This window comes from Dunckerocampus dactyliophorus, chromosome 4 (genome assembly GCF_027744805.1).
Source record: "Dunckerocampus dactyliophorus isolate RoL2022-P2 chromosome 4, RoL_Ddac_1.1, whole genome shotgun sequence".
Taxonomy (NCBI): domain Eukaryota; kingdom Metazoa; phylum Chordata; class Actinopteri; order Syngnathiformes; family Syngnathidae; genus Dunckerocampus; species Dunckerocampus dactyliophorus.
The window spans coordinates 775,923-792,891 of NC_072822.1; the positions used below are offsets into that span (position 1 = coordinate 775,923).

The 16,969-nt window shown below is 46.7% G+C and overlaps 3 protein-coding genes across 3 annotated transcripts in view; all 3 read right to left on the minus strand.

Moving 5' to 3' along the window:
* Nucleotides 1-2,469, minus strand: part of LOC129179811 (protein HIRA) — a 31,862-nt gene extending 29,393 nt beyond the window's left edge. The window contains exons 1-6 of the mRNA XM_054773536.1: nt 2,210-2,469; nt 1,720-1,782; nt 1,548-1,658; nt 1,383-1,473; nt 1,224-1,318; nt 1,046-1,141 (exon numbers count right to left, since the gene is read on the minus strand). Of these exons, the coding sequence (XP_054629511.1) occupies nt 1,046-1,141; nt 1,224-1,318; nt 1,383-1,473; nt 1,548-1,658; nt 1,720-1,782; nt 2,210-2,246 (493 nt within the window). The 5' untranslated portion in view covers nt 2,247-2,469. The remainder of the gene's footprint in view (nt 1-1,045; nt 1,142-1,223; nt 1,319-1,382; nt 1,474-1,547; nt 1,659-1,719; nt 1,783-2,209) is intronic.
* A 382-nt stretch (nt 2,470-2,851) lies between these two features.
* Nucleotides 2,852-7,954, minus strand: slc2a8 (solute carrier family 2 member 8). Its single transcript, XM_054773554.1, has 11 exons — nt 7,817-7,954; nt 7,573-7,729; nt 7,230-7,392; nt 6,953-7,159; nt 6,786-6,885; nt 5,043-5,254; nt 4,826-4,975; nt 4,649-4,757; nt 4,473-4,586; nt 4,265-4,410; nt 2,852-4,197 (listed from the first exon to the last, which is right to left on the minus strand). Exons 2-11 carry the CDS (start codon nt 7,665-7,667, stop codon nt 4,051-4,053), a joined length of 1,443 nt encoding a protein of 480 aa, XP_054629529.1. The 5' UTR covers nt 7,668-7,729; nt 7,817-7,954; the 3' UTR covers nt 2,852-4,050.
* A 4,930-nt stretch (nt 7,955-12,884) lies between these two features.
* mymk (myomaker, myoblast fusion factor) lies at nt 12,885-15,785 on the minus strand. Its single transcript, XM_054773564.1, has 6 exons — nt 15,224-15,785; nt 15,025-15,139; nt 13,802-13,950; nt 13,607-13,723; nt 13,387-13,527; nt 12,885-13,307 (listed from the first exon to the last, which is right to left on the minus strand). The coding sequence occupies exons 1-6, from the start codon at nt 15,575-15,577 to the stop codon at nt 13,146-13,148; spliced, it is 1,038 nt and encodes a 345-aa protein (XP_054629539.1). The 5' UTR covers nt 15,578-15,785; the 3' UTR covers nt 12,885-13,145.
* Between the last annotated feature and the right edge of the window lie 1,184 nt (nt 15,786-16,969).

The window sequence follows — 16,969 nt, forward strand, 5'->3', positions numbered from 1 at the left end:
TCTGCCAACTTTATTTCTTGAACGCGGCCACCAGACAGCAGCTCAGAACACACACACATCTCTCAGCATCGTCTCTCCTTCCTGCTTGCCCACAAGGCAAAGGTTAAACAAGCCCCAACAAGACATAGCTGTCCAGCCAATGCCTGTAAGAAATGACACCGTTTATTTCCTGGTGTGCACTGGTCAATACTGTAATGCCGCTTGTTGTGGGGAAGGAGAGACTCACGTCGCCGATGCACTTTAATGGCTTTATTAACAGCGGAGAACACTGCAGGACTTTACATCCACGCCAACATAAACACACTTTCCAACTCTCTCCAAACTCACAACTAGCACTGAGCCTAGCTCTCCTGCTCGGGACGCCCACCGTCACTTCCCGTCACTTCCTGATGAACTAAAGCTGTAATGACACTCTGCCGTATAAAAAGTAAAATATTAAAAACAAGCGTAAGACATTACTAGCACAGCTTTGTTCTGTGGGTCGTGGATATATTCTATCAGTTATTATTAAGCCTCTAGCTTCCTTTTAGTAAGTAAAAACCTTGGCTATGATTGCACTACATTGTCATGTAGACCTACAAAGTACACTTGGAAGAACAAGAGGTGAATAAATGTATTGCAACTGATGTGAAACTGATGAGGGGTAGGATTAAATAAGCTTTGCTTCTTCCTACTCCTTTTTGGACATGCAAAATTGTGAATTGTACTATGTGATGTGCTACTGTTTGACTCATATGCATGTTCAGGATGAATTAAAACCATGAACCATGATAATAACAAGCCTAGTAGTGCTGTACAACTTTTATTCGCAGTGCCCTCTACTGGTCAACATTATTATTATATTATTATTTTTCCTTTTTTCCCCCCTCTAGTGGTCAACATTCAAACTGGACGCCAACCTGTCTATAGCGGCCACTTTTGCAGACTCCCTCTAGTGGCCGCTACAGACAAGTTTGACTGTACATGCAGTGTGTGTTGCTACACCAAATATGTAAGTCACCATGTGACCCCCACCACTTCCTGCCATTTGTCTGTATTCTCTTACCTGGGAATTTGCGAGCGTTCCAGATGACGATGGTGTTGTCCACGCTGCAGGAGGCCAACCACACGTCATGAGGAGACCACGCCACGTCCATCACATCTACACACACAAACAGCGTGTGCAGCACATCTTCTCGTGCAAAAAAGGGTGCAAAAGTGTGCCTAATCTTGTGGCCGGTTACCTCCGGTGTGGTTCCTCAGGATGGTGACACATCGCCACTGCTCCACGTTGGCCAGTTTGCTGCTTGACCCAAACACGGTGCTGGGACCGATGAACCTGCGCCACACATACACGTAAGACACGCTCACTCAATACAACACATGCGTTTCCGTGTACGTACGCAGCTCTTTTCCACACCATGACCAGCTTGTCGTCTCCTCCGGACGCCAGGTACAGCCCGTTGTTGGACCAGCGCACGCAGTTTACACACGCTGCACACACACACACACACACTTTGGTTTCATGATGATTTTTCCATGATGAGTACATTTCAACATTCCACTACCTAGATGATTGTCCATCTGGCAAAGCATTTTGGGAATATTCTCATTCTTCTCATCTTCCTCGCGGAGGACAGGCGCCATGTTCCATATCATCACCTTCCCAGAATCCTCCCCTGATGGACACGGGGATGTTTCACTGATTTACATTCGTGGGTTTGTGTGTATTTGTTATACCTTGGCCGCCGGTTGCAAACTTAGTTCCATCTGGGTGAATGTCGACAGAGAAGATGGGCTTGCCTGTGGGACAAAAAACGACTATATTAGTCAAGACTGTTCTAATACATTTCAACTGACACATTGAGGATTGTAAATCTATTTCTCTACTTGGTAGACTAACCAAAGCACCTCCTTCAAACACCAACACAACCGAGACAGTTAGCCTGCTAACGGCTAACTTTGCAAAGTGACAGCGTTCAAGCTAGCCGGCTAACGTGCTAGCGGGCTTACGGTTGGCAAACCGCGCGGGCACGTTTAAAAGACCAGACCGCAACAGTCTGTCGGCCCTCTGGCTGAATTCAAGTCGTCTCCGGTGATACAGCCAAGCGGCCGAGGAGGCGTCCACAAGTGTCGACGACTACAACGACGGCAGCCACCATCGCCTCACTGGAGCCCCCGCTGACAACAAAAGCCCAACTTGGTCCAAGAGATTCCTGCACAAGCTTACCGTTGTGGCTCACCCAGCTCGGCTTCAGCAACTTCATCTTTAAACTTCCTTCACTCTTTTTTTAAGACGAGAACCCTGCAATTATCCGTTGGGTGTCTCCTTTGTCTCAAACTCCTGCTGCTAGTTGAGTGTTTTGAGGTTTCAACTCCATCTCTGCAGCGATAGCAGCATCGCCCCCAACCACCCGGACGACAGACGAGGTGACACCGAGCACAACGGGAAGTGTGTAGGTTAGTTTAGCTGTCGGCTCGCATTTCTTTCAGAATAAACCACGACCCGACGTTCCGCGCCAAACTCCGAATACGAAAATTAAAAAAATGTCTTCCGTATGTTATATGAAATAATTGTACAACTAAATGATGTTTATTAAAATTCATCTCGTAAATCTATTACATTTGCTACGCCAACCCGCCTTTGTAATTTACTTTGAAAACCTAACTGACGTCATGGTGGACGCACAAAATTTAAAAAGAGACTAACGCTATTTTCTGCAGTTTGAATAGAGTTGTTTTGTTTTTTGGCCCTCGGACAGGAATGTGTGCCTCAATATAAATGTTTCTATAGTTTATAATAAAAAACGTGACTTTTATCTCTTTATTCCACTTATTCAATCGTTTCATGTGGAGAGAAAACCTTACGCCATTGTACAGTACATTTTATTTTACAATTGATAGTGTGTTTTGAAAGAGGTCACAGTCAGACAAATGTATGATTCTTCCAAGAAAAAAATGATAAAAACAAAATTGGCTAACTGAGCAATCTGTGTAAACTGTACCGCTAAACTAAACGTCTCACTTTGCCAGCAGGAATGAGGATTGTGAAGATCTTCCAGCACATTTTGGGTTGTTTCCTTCATAATTCGACCCACAACTAACAGTTTTGCCACTGCAATCCTGCTCACTCAAGGAAAGCCACCTGAGGTAAACAAAAAAAGCAACAGTGCACGTTTTTTTTTAAATTTTACTCATCCATAATCCTTACGGGTGCGTTCTTAAGATATGAGGACAGCTGAAATCGAGTGGTAAAAAAGGTTCTGTCATTCCGTCTAGAAGTGGTGTGTTTTTAACTTCTTTATCCTCCTTCCCCACTCCGTTTGAAACGCTTTCATAAGGTTTGGAATAAATCAATTGGAGAGGCAAACTAGTTAGCTTGCTAAGCTATGCTAGCGGTGGCCGTCTGTTATGTCCCTGGAGTGATCCCGTAGCCTGAGCAAAGTGACGTCAATAAAGAACAATTAGTGTAAAATATACGATCGGTGATGTCATTTCATCTCTACTGGGCTCTTATAACGTTAAAACCCATAATTAGAATGCCAAATGCGATAAACGAGTGGTTATTATATTATTGTTACGTCTTACAGAACTACGTTACTGGCGTAGTGAAACCACCACACCGGCTAGGGGCTAGCAGCTATGTGAAATGCGCCCAGGAAAGAAGTTCCGCTAATGCTTAAAACTGTTATGTTATCATAAATGTGCCTGTTACTACATGCCCACAGCATGGATAGAAAATAATAAAACCTTGCTGGAGGTTTTTCTAGGTGTTTTAATAGCGGCCTTTCTAGGTGGAATAGATGTGTCCCATTATGTGCATTAATTAGTTGCCTTTTTTAAAAGCTGTTTTTATGGGCAAAATTTAAAAAAAAAGTGTACTTTTCCTTTGACTGTGTATATTTCAAACAAAAAAAGTTGACTTTTTTTTAAATGAGCTTATTTCTCTCCAACATTAACACCATGTGACCCCCAGCAGCACCCGTACATTCTGAGGAGGTGTCGAGAACTTTACGCTCACAGATTCCTTAAATGAAAAGATGAGCAGCGGTTATGATGCTGGAGCGTGAATCACGTGCGTGACGTTCCCCTGAACGAGGCCTCGATCTGCTCCAACGTCCTGCCTTTGGTTTCTGGGACAAAGGCGGCGGTGAAGATAACGTTGAGGACACACATTGAGGAGAACAGCCAGAAGGTTCCGGCGCTGGTGAGGAGGGTCTGGAAGAGACGCAGGCAGATGTCAGTCATGCACATACCATACGTCGGGTTGGCGCCGACAGCTCACCATCATGTCCTGGAAGCTCTTTGTGACGACGAAGGCCATGCCCCAGTTGGTGAGCACGCACGCGGCACTCGCAAAGCCTCTCGCTTTGACGGGGAAGATCTCCGACATGACCAACCACGGGATGGGACCCCAGCCCACAGCGAACCCTGGACACAGACACGGTCGTCAGGGATCGGCCGCATGCGGATCCTCCGTGGACCCAGCTCACCTGTGATGAAGACTGATATGCTGGCGAGGGCCAACCAGGATAGGTCGGCGTGGAGTCTGTACATCAGGTAGAAGTAAACCCCGAAGGCTGCGGTGCTGATCGCCATGGCGACGCCTTGAGAATCACATCAAACACAGAGGAAGACGTGGAAGACGCGCAAGGTCGTCTGAAGCTACCTGAGATCACGAGGAGGACTTTTCTTCCGGCCCTGTCCATGACCAGCGCCGCCACGCCCGTGAAGACCACCTGAATCAGGCCCACGATGACCGAGGCAAGGTCGCTCTCCTGAAGCGGCATGACAACATTCTCAGTCATGTGAGCACTCGTGCCGAAGGCGGAACACGACGCCCGACCTTGAAATGCGCCTGCTCGAAGATGTTCTCCGCGTAGAACATGATGGCGTTGATCCCCGTCATCTGCTGGAATGCCATCAGCATGATGCCGATCGCCAGCGGCTTGTACACGCCGGGATCCTTCAGGTCCGACGCTTGGAAACTGGACCCCTGCCGGAGGAACCGAGACCACGCATCAGTATTCCAGCACCGACACGCTGCTCGGAGCTCAACTCGCCTGCTCGTCGCACGCATCCTCGATACGAGCGCACTCCCATTCCACGGGGGCGTCCGGTCCCCGCAGGAAGCGCAGGGCCTCCTCGGCCTCGCGCCTCTTGCCCCGAGACAGCAGGAACCTAGGCGTCTCAGGCATGAAGCACATGCACACCATCAGCAGCGTGGGTGGGACGGAGCTGCAGACTGCCAGCCAGCGCCAACCCACGAAGAGACCTGCAGAAGGGGAGAAAGGTGTCAGGTATGAAAGCAGGACATCCCCCACTTTGCGCCGACGTTTATCTGTGGAGAAAATAACTTTAAAAGTTTTGAATTGATCTGGATGAAATTTTCAGGGATTGTCGGAAGTGGGATATGGAACAACTGATTACATTTTGGGGGTGATCCAGATCACCGCCTGGATCCAGGAATTTTTTTTCAAGGATTTTTTAACATTGCGAGATAGGACCATTTTCAATTGTGCATATAACTCCAGGTACATTGAGCTATCATGTTAGGTGTTAGTATGCAAACATTAGCATTGCTAGCATGCTAATGTTAGCATACTAGCATTTTTTGCTATTTTCATAGGTACTGTAGACATGTATAAACACAACTGTCATGCTAGGTATTAGAATGCTAACGATAGTGTGTTAGCATTGGTAGGATGCTAATTAGAATAGTAGCATTTTTAGCTGTTTTCATGGGTAGACAATTATTTGAACACTGAGCACTATCATGCTAGGTGTTAACATAACATTAGCATACGAACATTTTTTGCGATTTTTATGGGCAGACACATATATAAACAGTTACCACTATCATACGAGGACTTAGCATTATAATGTTAGTATGTTAGAATTGCTAGCATGCTAAAATTAGTGTAGTAGCATTTTCAGTCGTTTTCATGGTTGAGAGTTATGAGCACTTAGCACTTTCATGCAAACATTAACATGCTAACATTAGCATACTAACATTTTTTGTTATTTTCCTGGGTAGACATATAAACACCATTATCATGCTAGGTGTTAGCATGTTAGTATTGCTAGCATGCTAATATTAGCATAGTATAATTTGTAGCCATTTTCATGGGTAGACACTTATATGAATACTCAGCACTATCATGCTAGACCTTTTTAGCCATTTTCAGAGATAGACACTATTATGGTAGGTGTTACCATGTTAGTAATGCTGACAATTATATTAATCCTTTCCAAACATTTGTGTTATCAGGTGTTGTCATGTTAATGTTAGCATTTTTTAAGTCATTCAAACCCATCCATGGTATGTTTTCATGGTCAATGAATCTAAATATGTAGACAAAATAAATGTAGGACTAATATTTATGGTGTGAATCACAATTTGGGGGAACCACACCGCTCTCAGTGCTTTTCCAGTTAGAAGTGACCCACAAATGTCGCTCAGATTGAAGTTACATGTCCTGATGTAAAGTATTAAACACACGAGGCCTCTTAATATTTATTATCCGGGAAATGACTCATTTGATGTGGAATTTTCTAAATAAAAACAGCAACATCTAACAAAACGGGCATTTCTAATGGGTTAAAATAATACAATCTTTAATTATTCAGTATTTTTGATGAAGGCAGAGGGTGATTGATAGGTTTGGGCAAAAAAGTAGTGTTATGTTTTTATAGTACTTTTTGGGAGTGGCCTTGTTGTCCCCCAGCGGGTTGCAAGGTAAAGGCACCCGTGAGTGTGTATTGAAGGCTTCCATTGACTGATTATTGATCAGCAGCCAACGTACCAGCCAGGTAGACTCCCATGATGCCCATCACCACCATGAGCTGCACGCACGAGCCCAGCGTCCCTCGCACGCGCTCGTGGGCCATCTCCGCAATGTACAGCTAAACGCAAAAACACACGTGTTATTCGTGCGCCTAGGTCACGTGACAGGAAGCCAGGGCGACTCACCGGCACGACGAGCGAGGTGACGCCGCTGGCGAGGCCAGTCAGCATCCTTCCGACATACAACATCCACACGTTCTGCGCGGCGATGATGGCGGTGAAGCCGAAGACAAAGGGCAGTGAGCAGAACATGATGGTGAGCTTCCTGCCCGCCTTCTCCACCATCCAGCCGCCCAGCAGGCCCCCTGCCGCCGCTCCCAAGGTCACCACAGACTGCAACACAGAGGCGGGAACATGAGCCTTTTTTAAAGAGAAGCAACCAGACGACACAATGCCCACGTACTCCGAACCAGGAGGCCTGCGCCTCGCCCAGCCGCAGCCGAGGGTCCGAGCTGCTGCTGAGTTCTGGGATGACGGGCGAGCTGTAGCCCAGCACAAAGCCAAAGCTCATGGGACCCAGCACCGACACGAAGGTGGCCAGGTACAACTTCCTGTTCTTCACTTTGCTGCAGAGGAACAGAGAAGAAGGTCGACGTGAAGCAACTTTGATTCTTGATTCTGCGGGCCTTGGCCACACGTGACGATCACAGCGGCCATGTTGTTCGACTACAGCTATTTCTAAATGGCCAGTTCCCCCCCCCCACACACACACACACATTTATCGTGTGCGTTTTCACGTCAGTCACCTGAGATAAGCGTCCTGCTCGGTTGTGAGTCCGGTGGGATCATCATCTCCTTCTTCTGCGTCCAGCAGCCTCCTGCGCTCGTTGTGAGCGTCCATGACGACGTTCCCCGGTGTTCACCTCTCACGTGGACCACTTTCATTCAAGGCTTCTTCGACGGCTGAACGCCAAATCATACGAGTCACCAGAGGAAGAAACGACAACCCTAAAATGTGATTTAAAAACTTTACACAGAAGGAATGCACACCATTACTCTGCGGGTAGCTTTGAAAGCATTCGCTGCTTCCTGCTTCGAGCTGCTTCTTGTCAACATTCAAGTCAGCTGACCACCGGCGTGTCTTCCATTTCCGGTTCGGCTTTTCGACAAAAAAACGACACCAGTGCGACTCACACTGTCAGGGTCGTTATTTTTTAAACGGTATCGTTTGTATCACCGTAGAATGATAAAGGCTCAATTTGAAAAGTAGCCCAAGTCGTCTTTGTCGCCTCATTATTGTTTCATGATCCGTATCAGAAATGCGGAAATGAGAAGGTCACGTGATTCAAGCAACGAAATAAAAGCCTTCGTTCCCTGTGTACAATCGAAGTTAAAGTATATTTAAGTATGAAATGAAATGCTTAGTACGTCCAGTGTTAACTCCATCAACGCTATGAGGGGAGAAACGTTTCTGAGCCGTGCTCAAGTTTAAATATGTTGCTGCTAATGATCAGTACTAGCGAGTAGCAGCGAGCTAAAACAGAGAATAAAAGCAAAGGAATAATGGAGCTTCTTTATTTGTGTTTGAGCCCCACACCTTTACACTCTGAGCTTAAATTTGTTTGATCTTTTTATTTGATCTATTCCAGACGAAGATCATTTCCTGAGTTTGGAGGGTTTTCCACTGTTGGCCACCGTAGGATGATGTTCCGTGTTTGGTCAACAGGTGGCAGCTGAGGCTAAAAAGTCGAAGGAATACACGCCATCATTAAAAATATGCACGACGGCACTGCACACGTCCAACCACCTGTATATTTCCACGTACCATGAACAAACGCTGAAAATTAATTCCTGTATACTTGGTGTGGCATCTGGAAGGAAAGTAGACAAGGGGACTTGGTGGTGGAATGAGGAGGTACAGGAGTGTATACAGAGAAAGAGGTTAGCTAAGAAGAAGTGGGACACTGAGAGGACTGAGGAGAGTAGACAGGAGTACAGGGAGATGCAGCGTAAGGTGAAAGTAGAGGTAGCAAAGGCCAAACAAGGCGCTTATGATGACTTGTATGCTAGGTTGGATAGTAAGGAGGGAGAGACTGATCTATACAGGTTGGCAAGACAGAGAGACAGAGATGGGAAGGACGTGCAGCAGGTTAGGGTGATTAAGGACAGGGATGGAAGTCTATTGACAAGTGCCAGTAGTGTGATGGAAGATGGAAAGAATACTTTGAAGTGCTGATGAACGTGGAAAATGAGAGAGAACAAAGACTAGAAGAGGTGACTTTTGTGAACCAGGAAGTAGCAAAGATTAGTCGGGATGAAGTGAGGAGGGCATTGAAGAGGATGAAGAGTGGAAAGGCCGTCGGTCCTGATGATACACCTGTAGAGGTTTGGAAGTGTCTAGGAGAGGTGGCAGTAGAGTTCCTGACTGGGTTGTTCAACAGGATCTTAGATCATGAAAAGATGCCTGAGGAATGGAGAAGAAGTGTGCTGGTGCCCATTTTGAAGAACAAGGGAGATGTGCAGAGCTGTGGCAACTCCAGAGGAATAAGCTGATGAGCCATACAATGAAGTTATGGGAAAGAGTAGTTGAAGCTAGACTAAGGGCACAAGTGAGCATTTGTGAGCAGCAGTATGGTTTCATGCCAAAAAAGAGTACTACAGAGGCAGTATTTGCTGTGAGGATGTTGATAGAGAAGTACAGAAAAGGCCAGACGGAGCTGCATTGTGTTTTTGTAGATGTGGAGAAAGCTTATGACAGGGTGCCCAGAGAGAAACTGTGCTATTGTATGAGGAAGTCTGGAGTGGCAGAGAAGTATGTTAGAGCGGTGCAGGACATGTATGAGGACTGGAAGACAGTGGTGAGGTGTGCTGTAGGTGTGACAGAGGAGTTCAAGGTGGAGGTGGGACTGCATCAGGGATCAGCTCTGAGCCCCTTCTTGTTCGCTATGCTGATGGACAGACTGACAGACGAGGTTAGACGGGAATCTCCATGGACTATGATGTTTGCAGATGACATTGTGATCTGCAGTGAGAGCAGGGAACAGGTGGAGGAGAAGCTAGAGAGGTGAAGGTTTGCCCTGGAAAGGAGAGGAATGAAGGTTAGCCGCAGTAAGACAGAGTACATGTGTGTGAATGAGAGGGACGCAAGTGGAAGAGTGAGCTTACAGGGAGAAGAGATCAAGAAGGTGGAGGATTTGAAGTACTTAGGATCAACAGTCCAGAGCAATGGAGAGTGTGGAAAAGAGGTGAAAAAGCGTGTACAGGCAGGATGGTACGGGTGGAGAAAAGTGTCAGGTGTGATGTGTGATAGAAGAGTTTCAGCTAAAATGAAAGGAAAGGTGTACAAAACTGTGGTGTTGTTTGGTCTAGAGACAGTGTCCATGAGGAAAAGACAGGAGACAGAGCTGGAGGTAGAAGAGATGAAGATGCTGAGGTTCTCTCTGGGAGTGACCAGGAAGGATAGGATCAGGAATGAGTACATCATAGGACAGCACATGTTAGAGGTTTTGGAGATAAAGTCAGAGAGGCCAGACTGAGATGGTTTGGACATGTCCAGAGGAGAGATAGGGAATATATAGGTAGATGGATGCTGAGTTTGGAACTGCCAGGCAGGAGGCCTAGAGGAAGACCAAAGAGGAGGTTTATGGATGAAGTGAAAGAGGACATGAAGGTAGTTGGTGTGGGAGAAGAGGATGCAGAAGACAGGCTTAGATGGAGGCAATTGATTCGCTGTGGCGACCCCTGAAGGGAAAAGCCCAAAGGAGAAGAAGATCTGCACTTTGACTTTCTCAAGGGGAAAACTGTAAATGGACTTGAAGCGGACCTCACTGTCAGCGGAACCACACGAGCTGGATGGACTTGGGCAGCGACTGGCATGAAGGGCAGCTGAGCTAGCAGCTGTGGTTGTAGCAGTTGATGGCACGGCTGTTGTCTCCGCAGAGAAAGTCCAACGTAAACATAGCTAGCATACCGCACTCAGTGTGTGCTCTCGTTAGTAGCGTGCGTGAGCCATTGGGGGAGAGCCTTTTGTGCTGAAATAATAGAAATGATCCGCTCCAGGGTCAACAACGTCACATTTTGACATTCGCCCGTTGGATGGGGACCCCTTGCCTTGCAGCATGCTTGGGGATATGATGTTCTATGAGGGTCTGGTGTAAAAACGCCAAAGACTCGAGTTTCACTGACTCGTGGGGGCTCAACTAGGATTCGGGTTTCATAGTCATGGGTACTTGACAAAGACTCAAGTTTCATTGACTCACGGTTACTCAGCTCCCATGAGCGGGTGAAGCTCAAATCTTCAAGTCAGTGAAACCTCTGAGTCTTTGCTGTACTTGACAAAGACTTGAGTTTCACTGGCTCAGGAGTGTTCGACAAAGACTCGAGTTTTACTGTGAGTCAATAAAACCCGAGTCTAATCAAGTACCCATCACTCTGTGCAACCCGAGTGTTTGTTGAGCACCCATGAGTCAGTAAAACTCAAAGCCTCTCTGAGCACCCATGAGTCAGTGAAACTTGAGTCTTCTTTGAGCAGCTGTAAGTCAGTTAATTTCGAGTCTTTGATTTACTGACGAAGACTCACAAGGACTCGACGGGTGGGTACATGGCTACTCGACGAAGACTCGGGTTTGTGAAGACTCGAGCACCCATGAATTGATGAAACTTGAGTGTTCTTTGAGCACCTGTAAGTGAGTGAAACTCAAGTCTTTGCTGTACTTGACGAAGACTTGAGTTTCACTGACTCAAGACTGCTCAACCAAGACTCGAGTTTCAAAGTGAGTCAATAAAATTCCAGTCTTCGGTCAAGTACCCATGAGTCAGTGAAACTTGAGTCTTCCTTGAGCAGCTGTAAGTCAGTTAATCTTGAGTCTTTGTTGTTCTGGCGAAGACTCAAAAGGACTCGACAGGTGGGTACATGGGTACTCGACAAAGACTCGAGTTTCGTTGACACGGTTGCTTGGCTACCATGAGTCAGTGAAACTCAAGTCTTTGTTATACTTGACAAAGACTCGAGCACCCATGAGTTGGTGAAACTCGAGTCTTCTTCAAGCACCCGTGAGTCTGTGAAACTCAAATTTTCTTTGAGCGCCTACAAGTCAGTGAAACTCAAGTCTTTGTTGTACTTGACGAAGACATGAGTTTCATTGCCTCAAGAGTGCTCAACCAAGACTCGAGTTTCAGAGTGAGTCAATAAATTTCCAGTCTTGGGTCAAGTACCCATGAGTCAGTGAAACTTTGTTGTACTGAAAAAGACTCGAGTTTCACTGACTCACAAATACTAGAACAAGACTTAAGTTCCTCTGACTCAAGAGTGCTCAACTAAGACTCGAGTTTCACTGAGTCAGGGGTAGTTGACAAAGACTTCCACTGACTCATGGATGCTCATTGAATTTTATTGACTGAAGGGTGCTCAACGAACACTTGAGTTTCACTGACTCACGGGAGCCGAGCAGCCGAAACTAGAGTGTGTTCTTCAAGCACCCATGAGTCCGTGTGCTCGTGTGCACGTCTGGAAATAGCGTAAGAATGCCACTTGTACAGGATTGTCTTCTTTATTTTTGAATGTTAGATTGAGGTCTCAGTGTGGGGCCTCAGTGCTGCTATAGGAGCTGAGAAGGGTTTCACACTTGCGCAGTAAAAGGCTCGAGTTACGGTCCTGTCAGAAGCGGCGGTGCGGCCCAGCCCGGCCCAGACAATAACACTCGTCTCCGGTGCACGGGAGCTGGCGGCTTGGCCTCAGCTCAAAACATTCCCAGGTCTCATTTGCGTTTAGGCAGCGGCGTGTTTTGTCTGTGGTGTTCATGTCGTGTACGGGGCAGGTGACGTGCACGCGGCGGGTTTGGATTAGCGAGGCCAGACCGGAGCGGGCCTCGGTGGGTTCTGGTGTAAAAATTCCAAAGCGCTCCCTGAAGGTGTGTTTAAAAAAACACATATTTGACGTTTCATTTTCACTTGACAAATGACAGAGTGATGAAAAACGAGCGCGGGGGAAGATCCAGAGTGTCAAACCGGGCCAGGCAGACAAGTGGGTCGCCCTCCAGAACTCATCAAGAGCTTTCAGTCTGGTGTCTGCTGTCTTGGCAGCGACGTGCATGCTGCACGCAGACTGGACCGCCTGCTTCCTTTCCCCGGGAGGAAGTCCGAACAGACAGACGGGCGGTCCGCTTCCCGGGGGGAACATTTCATTTCAGACAATTTATACATTTTGGACATGTTGGTTCCCCTCGCTGCTTCGCCAGTCACTTTTACTGGCGCCGCTGTGTGTGTTCTGATCCGCCATTTATGGGTTCCGCCCCTGGTCTTCACCTGCTGCTCGGGCCGACCTTAAATGTTCTAGCAGCTGAAAAGAAAGATGGCTGCCTTCTGGCCGGCCACTCAAGTGTCACTTCCAGCCGTTCATCTCCTTCAGCTTGCTGATGCTGGTGCCTTTGACAGGTGTGGAGGGTGGGGGGGAGAGCAGGGGCAGAGTGGGGGTCCAAACAGAGCGGGATGGCTTCTTCTCCGCCTTCTTTGTCTTCTCCTTGGACGATCCTGGGGACAAGCTCTGTTTGGGGGGGAGACACGTACGTACTGATAAGTGAGTGAGCGAGCGCCACCCATACTGAGTGGGCGGAGTCACATACGCAGCAGCAGAGGGTCCAGCAGCTGAGCTTGGCGGCGTTCCGTCCCGTCCCGGCGTAGCGGTTCTTCTTGGGCAGCAGCAGGACCAAGGACACGGCCAGGGACAGGTGGTAGAAGCTGTGCACGTAGGCGTAGTCCCACTCCTGCCGAGGACACACCCACACACAGGTCACGCACACAGTGGGGCTGTCAAGATGGCCGCCCTGCCGTAAATGGCGTCACCTCAAAGTAGAAGCGCAGCATGAGGGCCAGGGCACCGAAACAGCATCCCGGACCCACCTGCTGAGTGTAGACCCGCTTGTCGGGGTAGACCGCCCTCAGCTCCTTCATCTTCTGGAGCTGCAGGTGAGGACACGTAGATGTCAATCAAAGGAGAATAACAGGAAGCCGTGGTTCTGCTCTCTTAGCGACACCCACCCATTTGACGGTGATGATGAAGACGGCCGAGCCGATCGGACCCGAGTAGACCCCGTAGCCCCAGCGGTCCTGGTAGATCCTGACGCTGATGGTGAGGACTCCAAACATGGTCATGGTGGAACGCTGCGGCTCGTCAAAGTCTGCTAGAGCTGCAACACACCCGCCCGCGTGGAACTTAGAACACGGCACAACAAAACATGACAGAACACGAGATGGTGGCGGGCCTGCACAGGCTTTGGACCTGGTCTGGTGCGGCCTGTTCACAGGACCTGAAAGACTTTGATTTGGAATCGTACTACGTGACCCAAAAACCATGAGTCAGTGAAACTCGAGTCTTCTTCGAGCATCAATGAGTCAGTGTGAAACTGGAGTATTTGTTGTAGTCAAGTACCTTGTCGTCAAGTACCCATGACTCAGTGAAACCCGAGTGTTGAGTCTTCTTTGAGCACCTGTAATTCAGTGAAACTCGAGTCTTTGTCAGAACAACAAAGTCTCGAGTTTCACTGTGAGACAATGACACTTGAGTCTTCATCAAGTACTCGTGACTCAGTGGAACCCGAGTGTTTGTCAAGCTCCTGTAAGTCAGTGATACTCGAGTCTTTGTTGTACTGACTAAGACTTGAGTTTCACTGACTCACAGGCACTCGAAGTACTTGATGAAGACTCAAGTTTCACTTACTCACGTGTGCTTGATGAAAACTCAAATTTCAATAACTCACGAGTGCTCCACAAAGACTCAAGTTTCATTGACTACACCTGAGTGAGGGAAACTCTAGTCTTTGTTGAGTGTCTGTGAGTCAGTGAAACTCAAGTCTTTGTTGAGCACTCATGAAGAAGTGAAACTCGAGTCTTTGTCGAAGGCACCTGTGAGTCATGAAACTTGAGTCTTTGTCGAGCACCTGCGAGTCAGTGAAACTTGAGTCTTTTTAGAGTGCCCGTGAGTCAGTGGAACTTGAGTCTTTTTTGTGCAAATGTAAGTCAGTGATACTCGAGTCTTCATCGAGCACCTGTGAGTCAGTGATACTTGAGTTTTCGTCGAGGACGTGTGAGTCATTGATACAAATGCATTTGGATTAAAAGTTACAATTAACGACATGTTACCCGCTTTCCTTTTTCAATTTCATAGCGGGGGTGAACGAGTCAACGTGGACGAGTACCCACGAGTCTTGGTGAATGAGTGGCACAGCTCTAATGTCCACACATACACGTGCACGTGAACTCACCAATCAGGGTGACCCACATGGAGAGAGCGGTGCCATAAACGCTGAAATACTCCAGGATGTCGTACTTCATGAAGCACAGGATGGTGAGGCCGGGTCCATCGCAGGCGTGGTAGATCTACACACACACACACGCACACACGCACGCACACACACAGAGTTAGCCAACATTGCGAAGAGCTTGAAGGCGTGGTGCACTCACGGCAGTGAAGAACATGGTGAAGAAGTAGACCATGGCCTCCATGTGGAAGCCTCGCTTGGCGGCCACGCTGGCGGCGGGCAGGAAGACCACGCTGCTGACGGTGGGCAGCAGCATCTTAGCGATGAAGGCCCCCATGGCGGCGAGTGAGGGTCCTGCGGAGGGTTCCCGGTCTTGAAGAAGCGACGTCTGAGCGAGGAGAAGGTGCTCCCTGGGTCCGCGTTTCTTCAGACCGTAGTGAAAGTGAGCTCCCTGGCAACCAGCTGTCCTCTTTGGACCTTTAAACTTTAAATGTCCTGCTGGTGCACGTGCACGGGCGTGCGCATGTGTAGAGTCATACAGGACAGCTGTCTGCATACCAGAAGGCAGCTGTGCATCGTGGGAGGGGCCAAACACCACCCAAATGTCAGTGGTTTATGTTTATTTGCATTCTAAGTCAGTGCCGGCGGACTCCTTTAGGGGGCGCACTCGAGCAAAACAAACAGTTCTTCCTTAATACGCCTTTAACATCAACCTCTCCACATATTTCTTTTTTATGAAGATGTCAAACTTCATCGAGTGGAAGAATCCCTCAAAGTGACGCCTGGCATGCGTGTCCAGTTCCAGGATGTTTAATGGCCTCTCCCGGGCCAAGACGCGTCCCTGGAAAAAGCTTCATCCGTCTTTGCGTGCGCCGCACCGCTGACATTCGGACGGACAGGCTGAGTGATGGCACGTCATGCTGTCAGTCCACCAAGCTTTATGGAAGCTGGGGGATGTTTGGATGTTTTATGTAAGTGGGATGGGACGGCGTGTTCGCTGTCTTTCTAGTTTTTATTCGTCACTTCCTGCGCAGAGCAGATTTATAGCAGACGCTTGTTGGGGTTTTTTTTTCCTGCCTCGGAAAAAACTCTTGCTCCATCCAGTCATCCAGTTGAAGAAATACACTCACTGACTCTTTATTAGGTGCACGTGCACAATCCAGTGGCGTCTAGGACTATTCTGCCTTGACACTTCTGATGTTTGCAATGTGCTGCTTCCTTCTTGGACATTTATTGAGGGAGGACAAGCATTTTTTTAAATGTATTTTTTATTCTCTTCTTATTCTTTTTGCTATTTATTCATTTATTTACAGAAGCATTTTTCTCCTTTCATTTTCTTTGTTCTTATTTATTTATAGAAGCGTTTTTTTCTTTTTTGATATATTTATTTATACACGGAAGCATTTTTTAAAATGTATTATTATTTATCTAATTTGATTTATTATTCATTTATTTGCAGAGGCATTCTTTTTCTTTTATAATTAAATTTTTAAAATTATTTAAATGGATGTAGTTTTTATTATTTCTTTATTATGTAAGCATTTGTAATGTTTTTTATTATTCATGTATTTATATGCAGAAGTGTTTTTATTTTCTTTATTATTATGATTTAAATTATATAAATGTATTATTTATTTATTTATGCAAGCATTTTTATTTTACACTTTTTTATTATTATTTATCTGAATTGATTTATTATTAATGTGTTTATAGAAGCAGAATTTTCATTTATAATTTGATTTCTTAATTATTTATTTAAATTCATTAAATTTTTTTATTTAGAAGCATTTTTTTATTTTGCATTTATATAAATATATACACACATATATATAATCATTTGTTTATTGTATTGATTTGTATTAATTTCTCGAAGCTGAAGCAGAAGAACTGATGCGGGGGTTATTTTCTGCATGCGTTTGTCCCCGTCCTGGCGACGGGGGCAACAGTT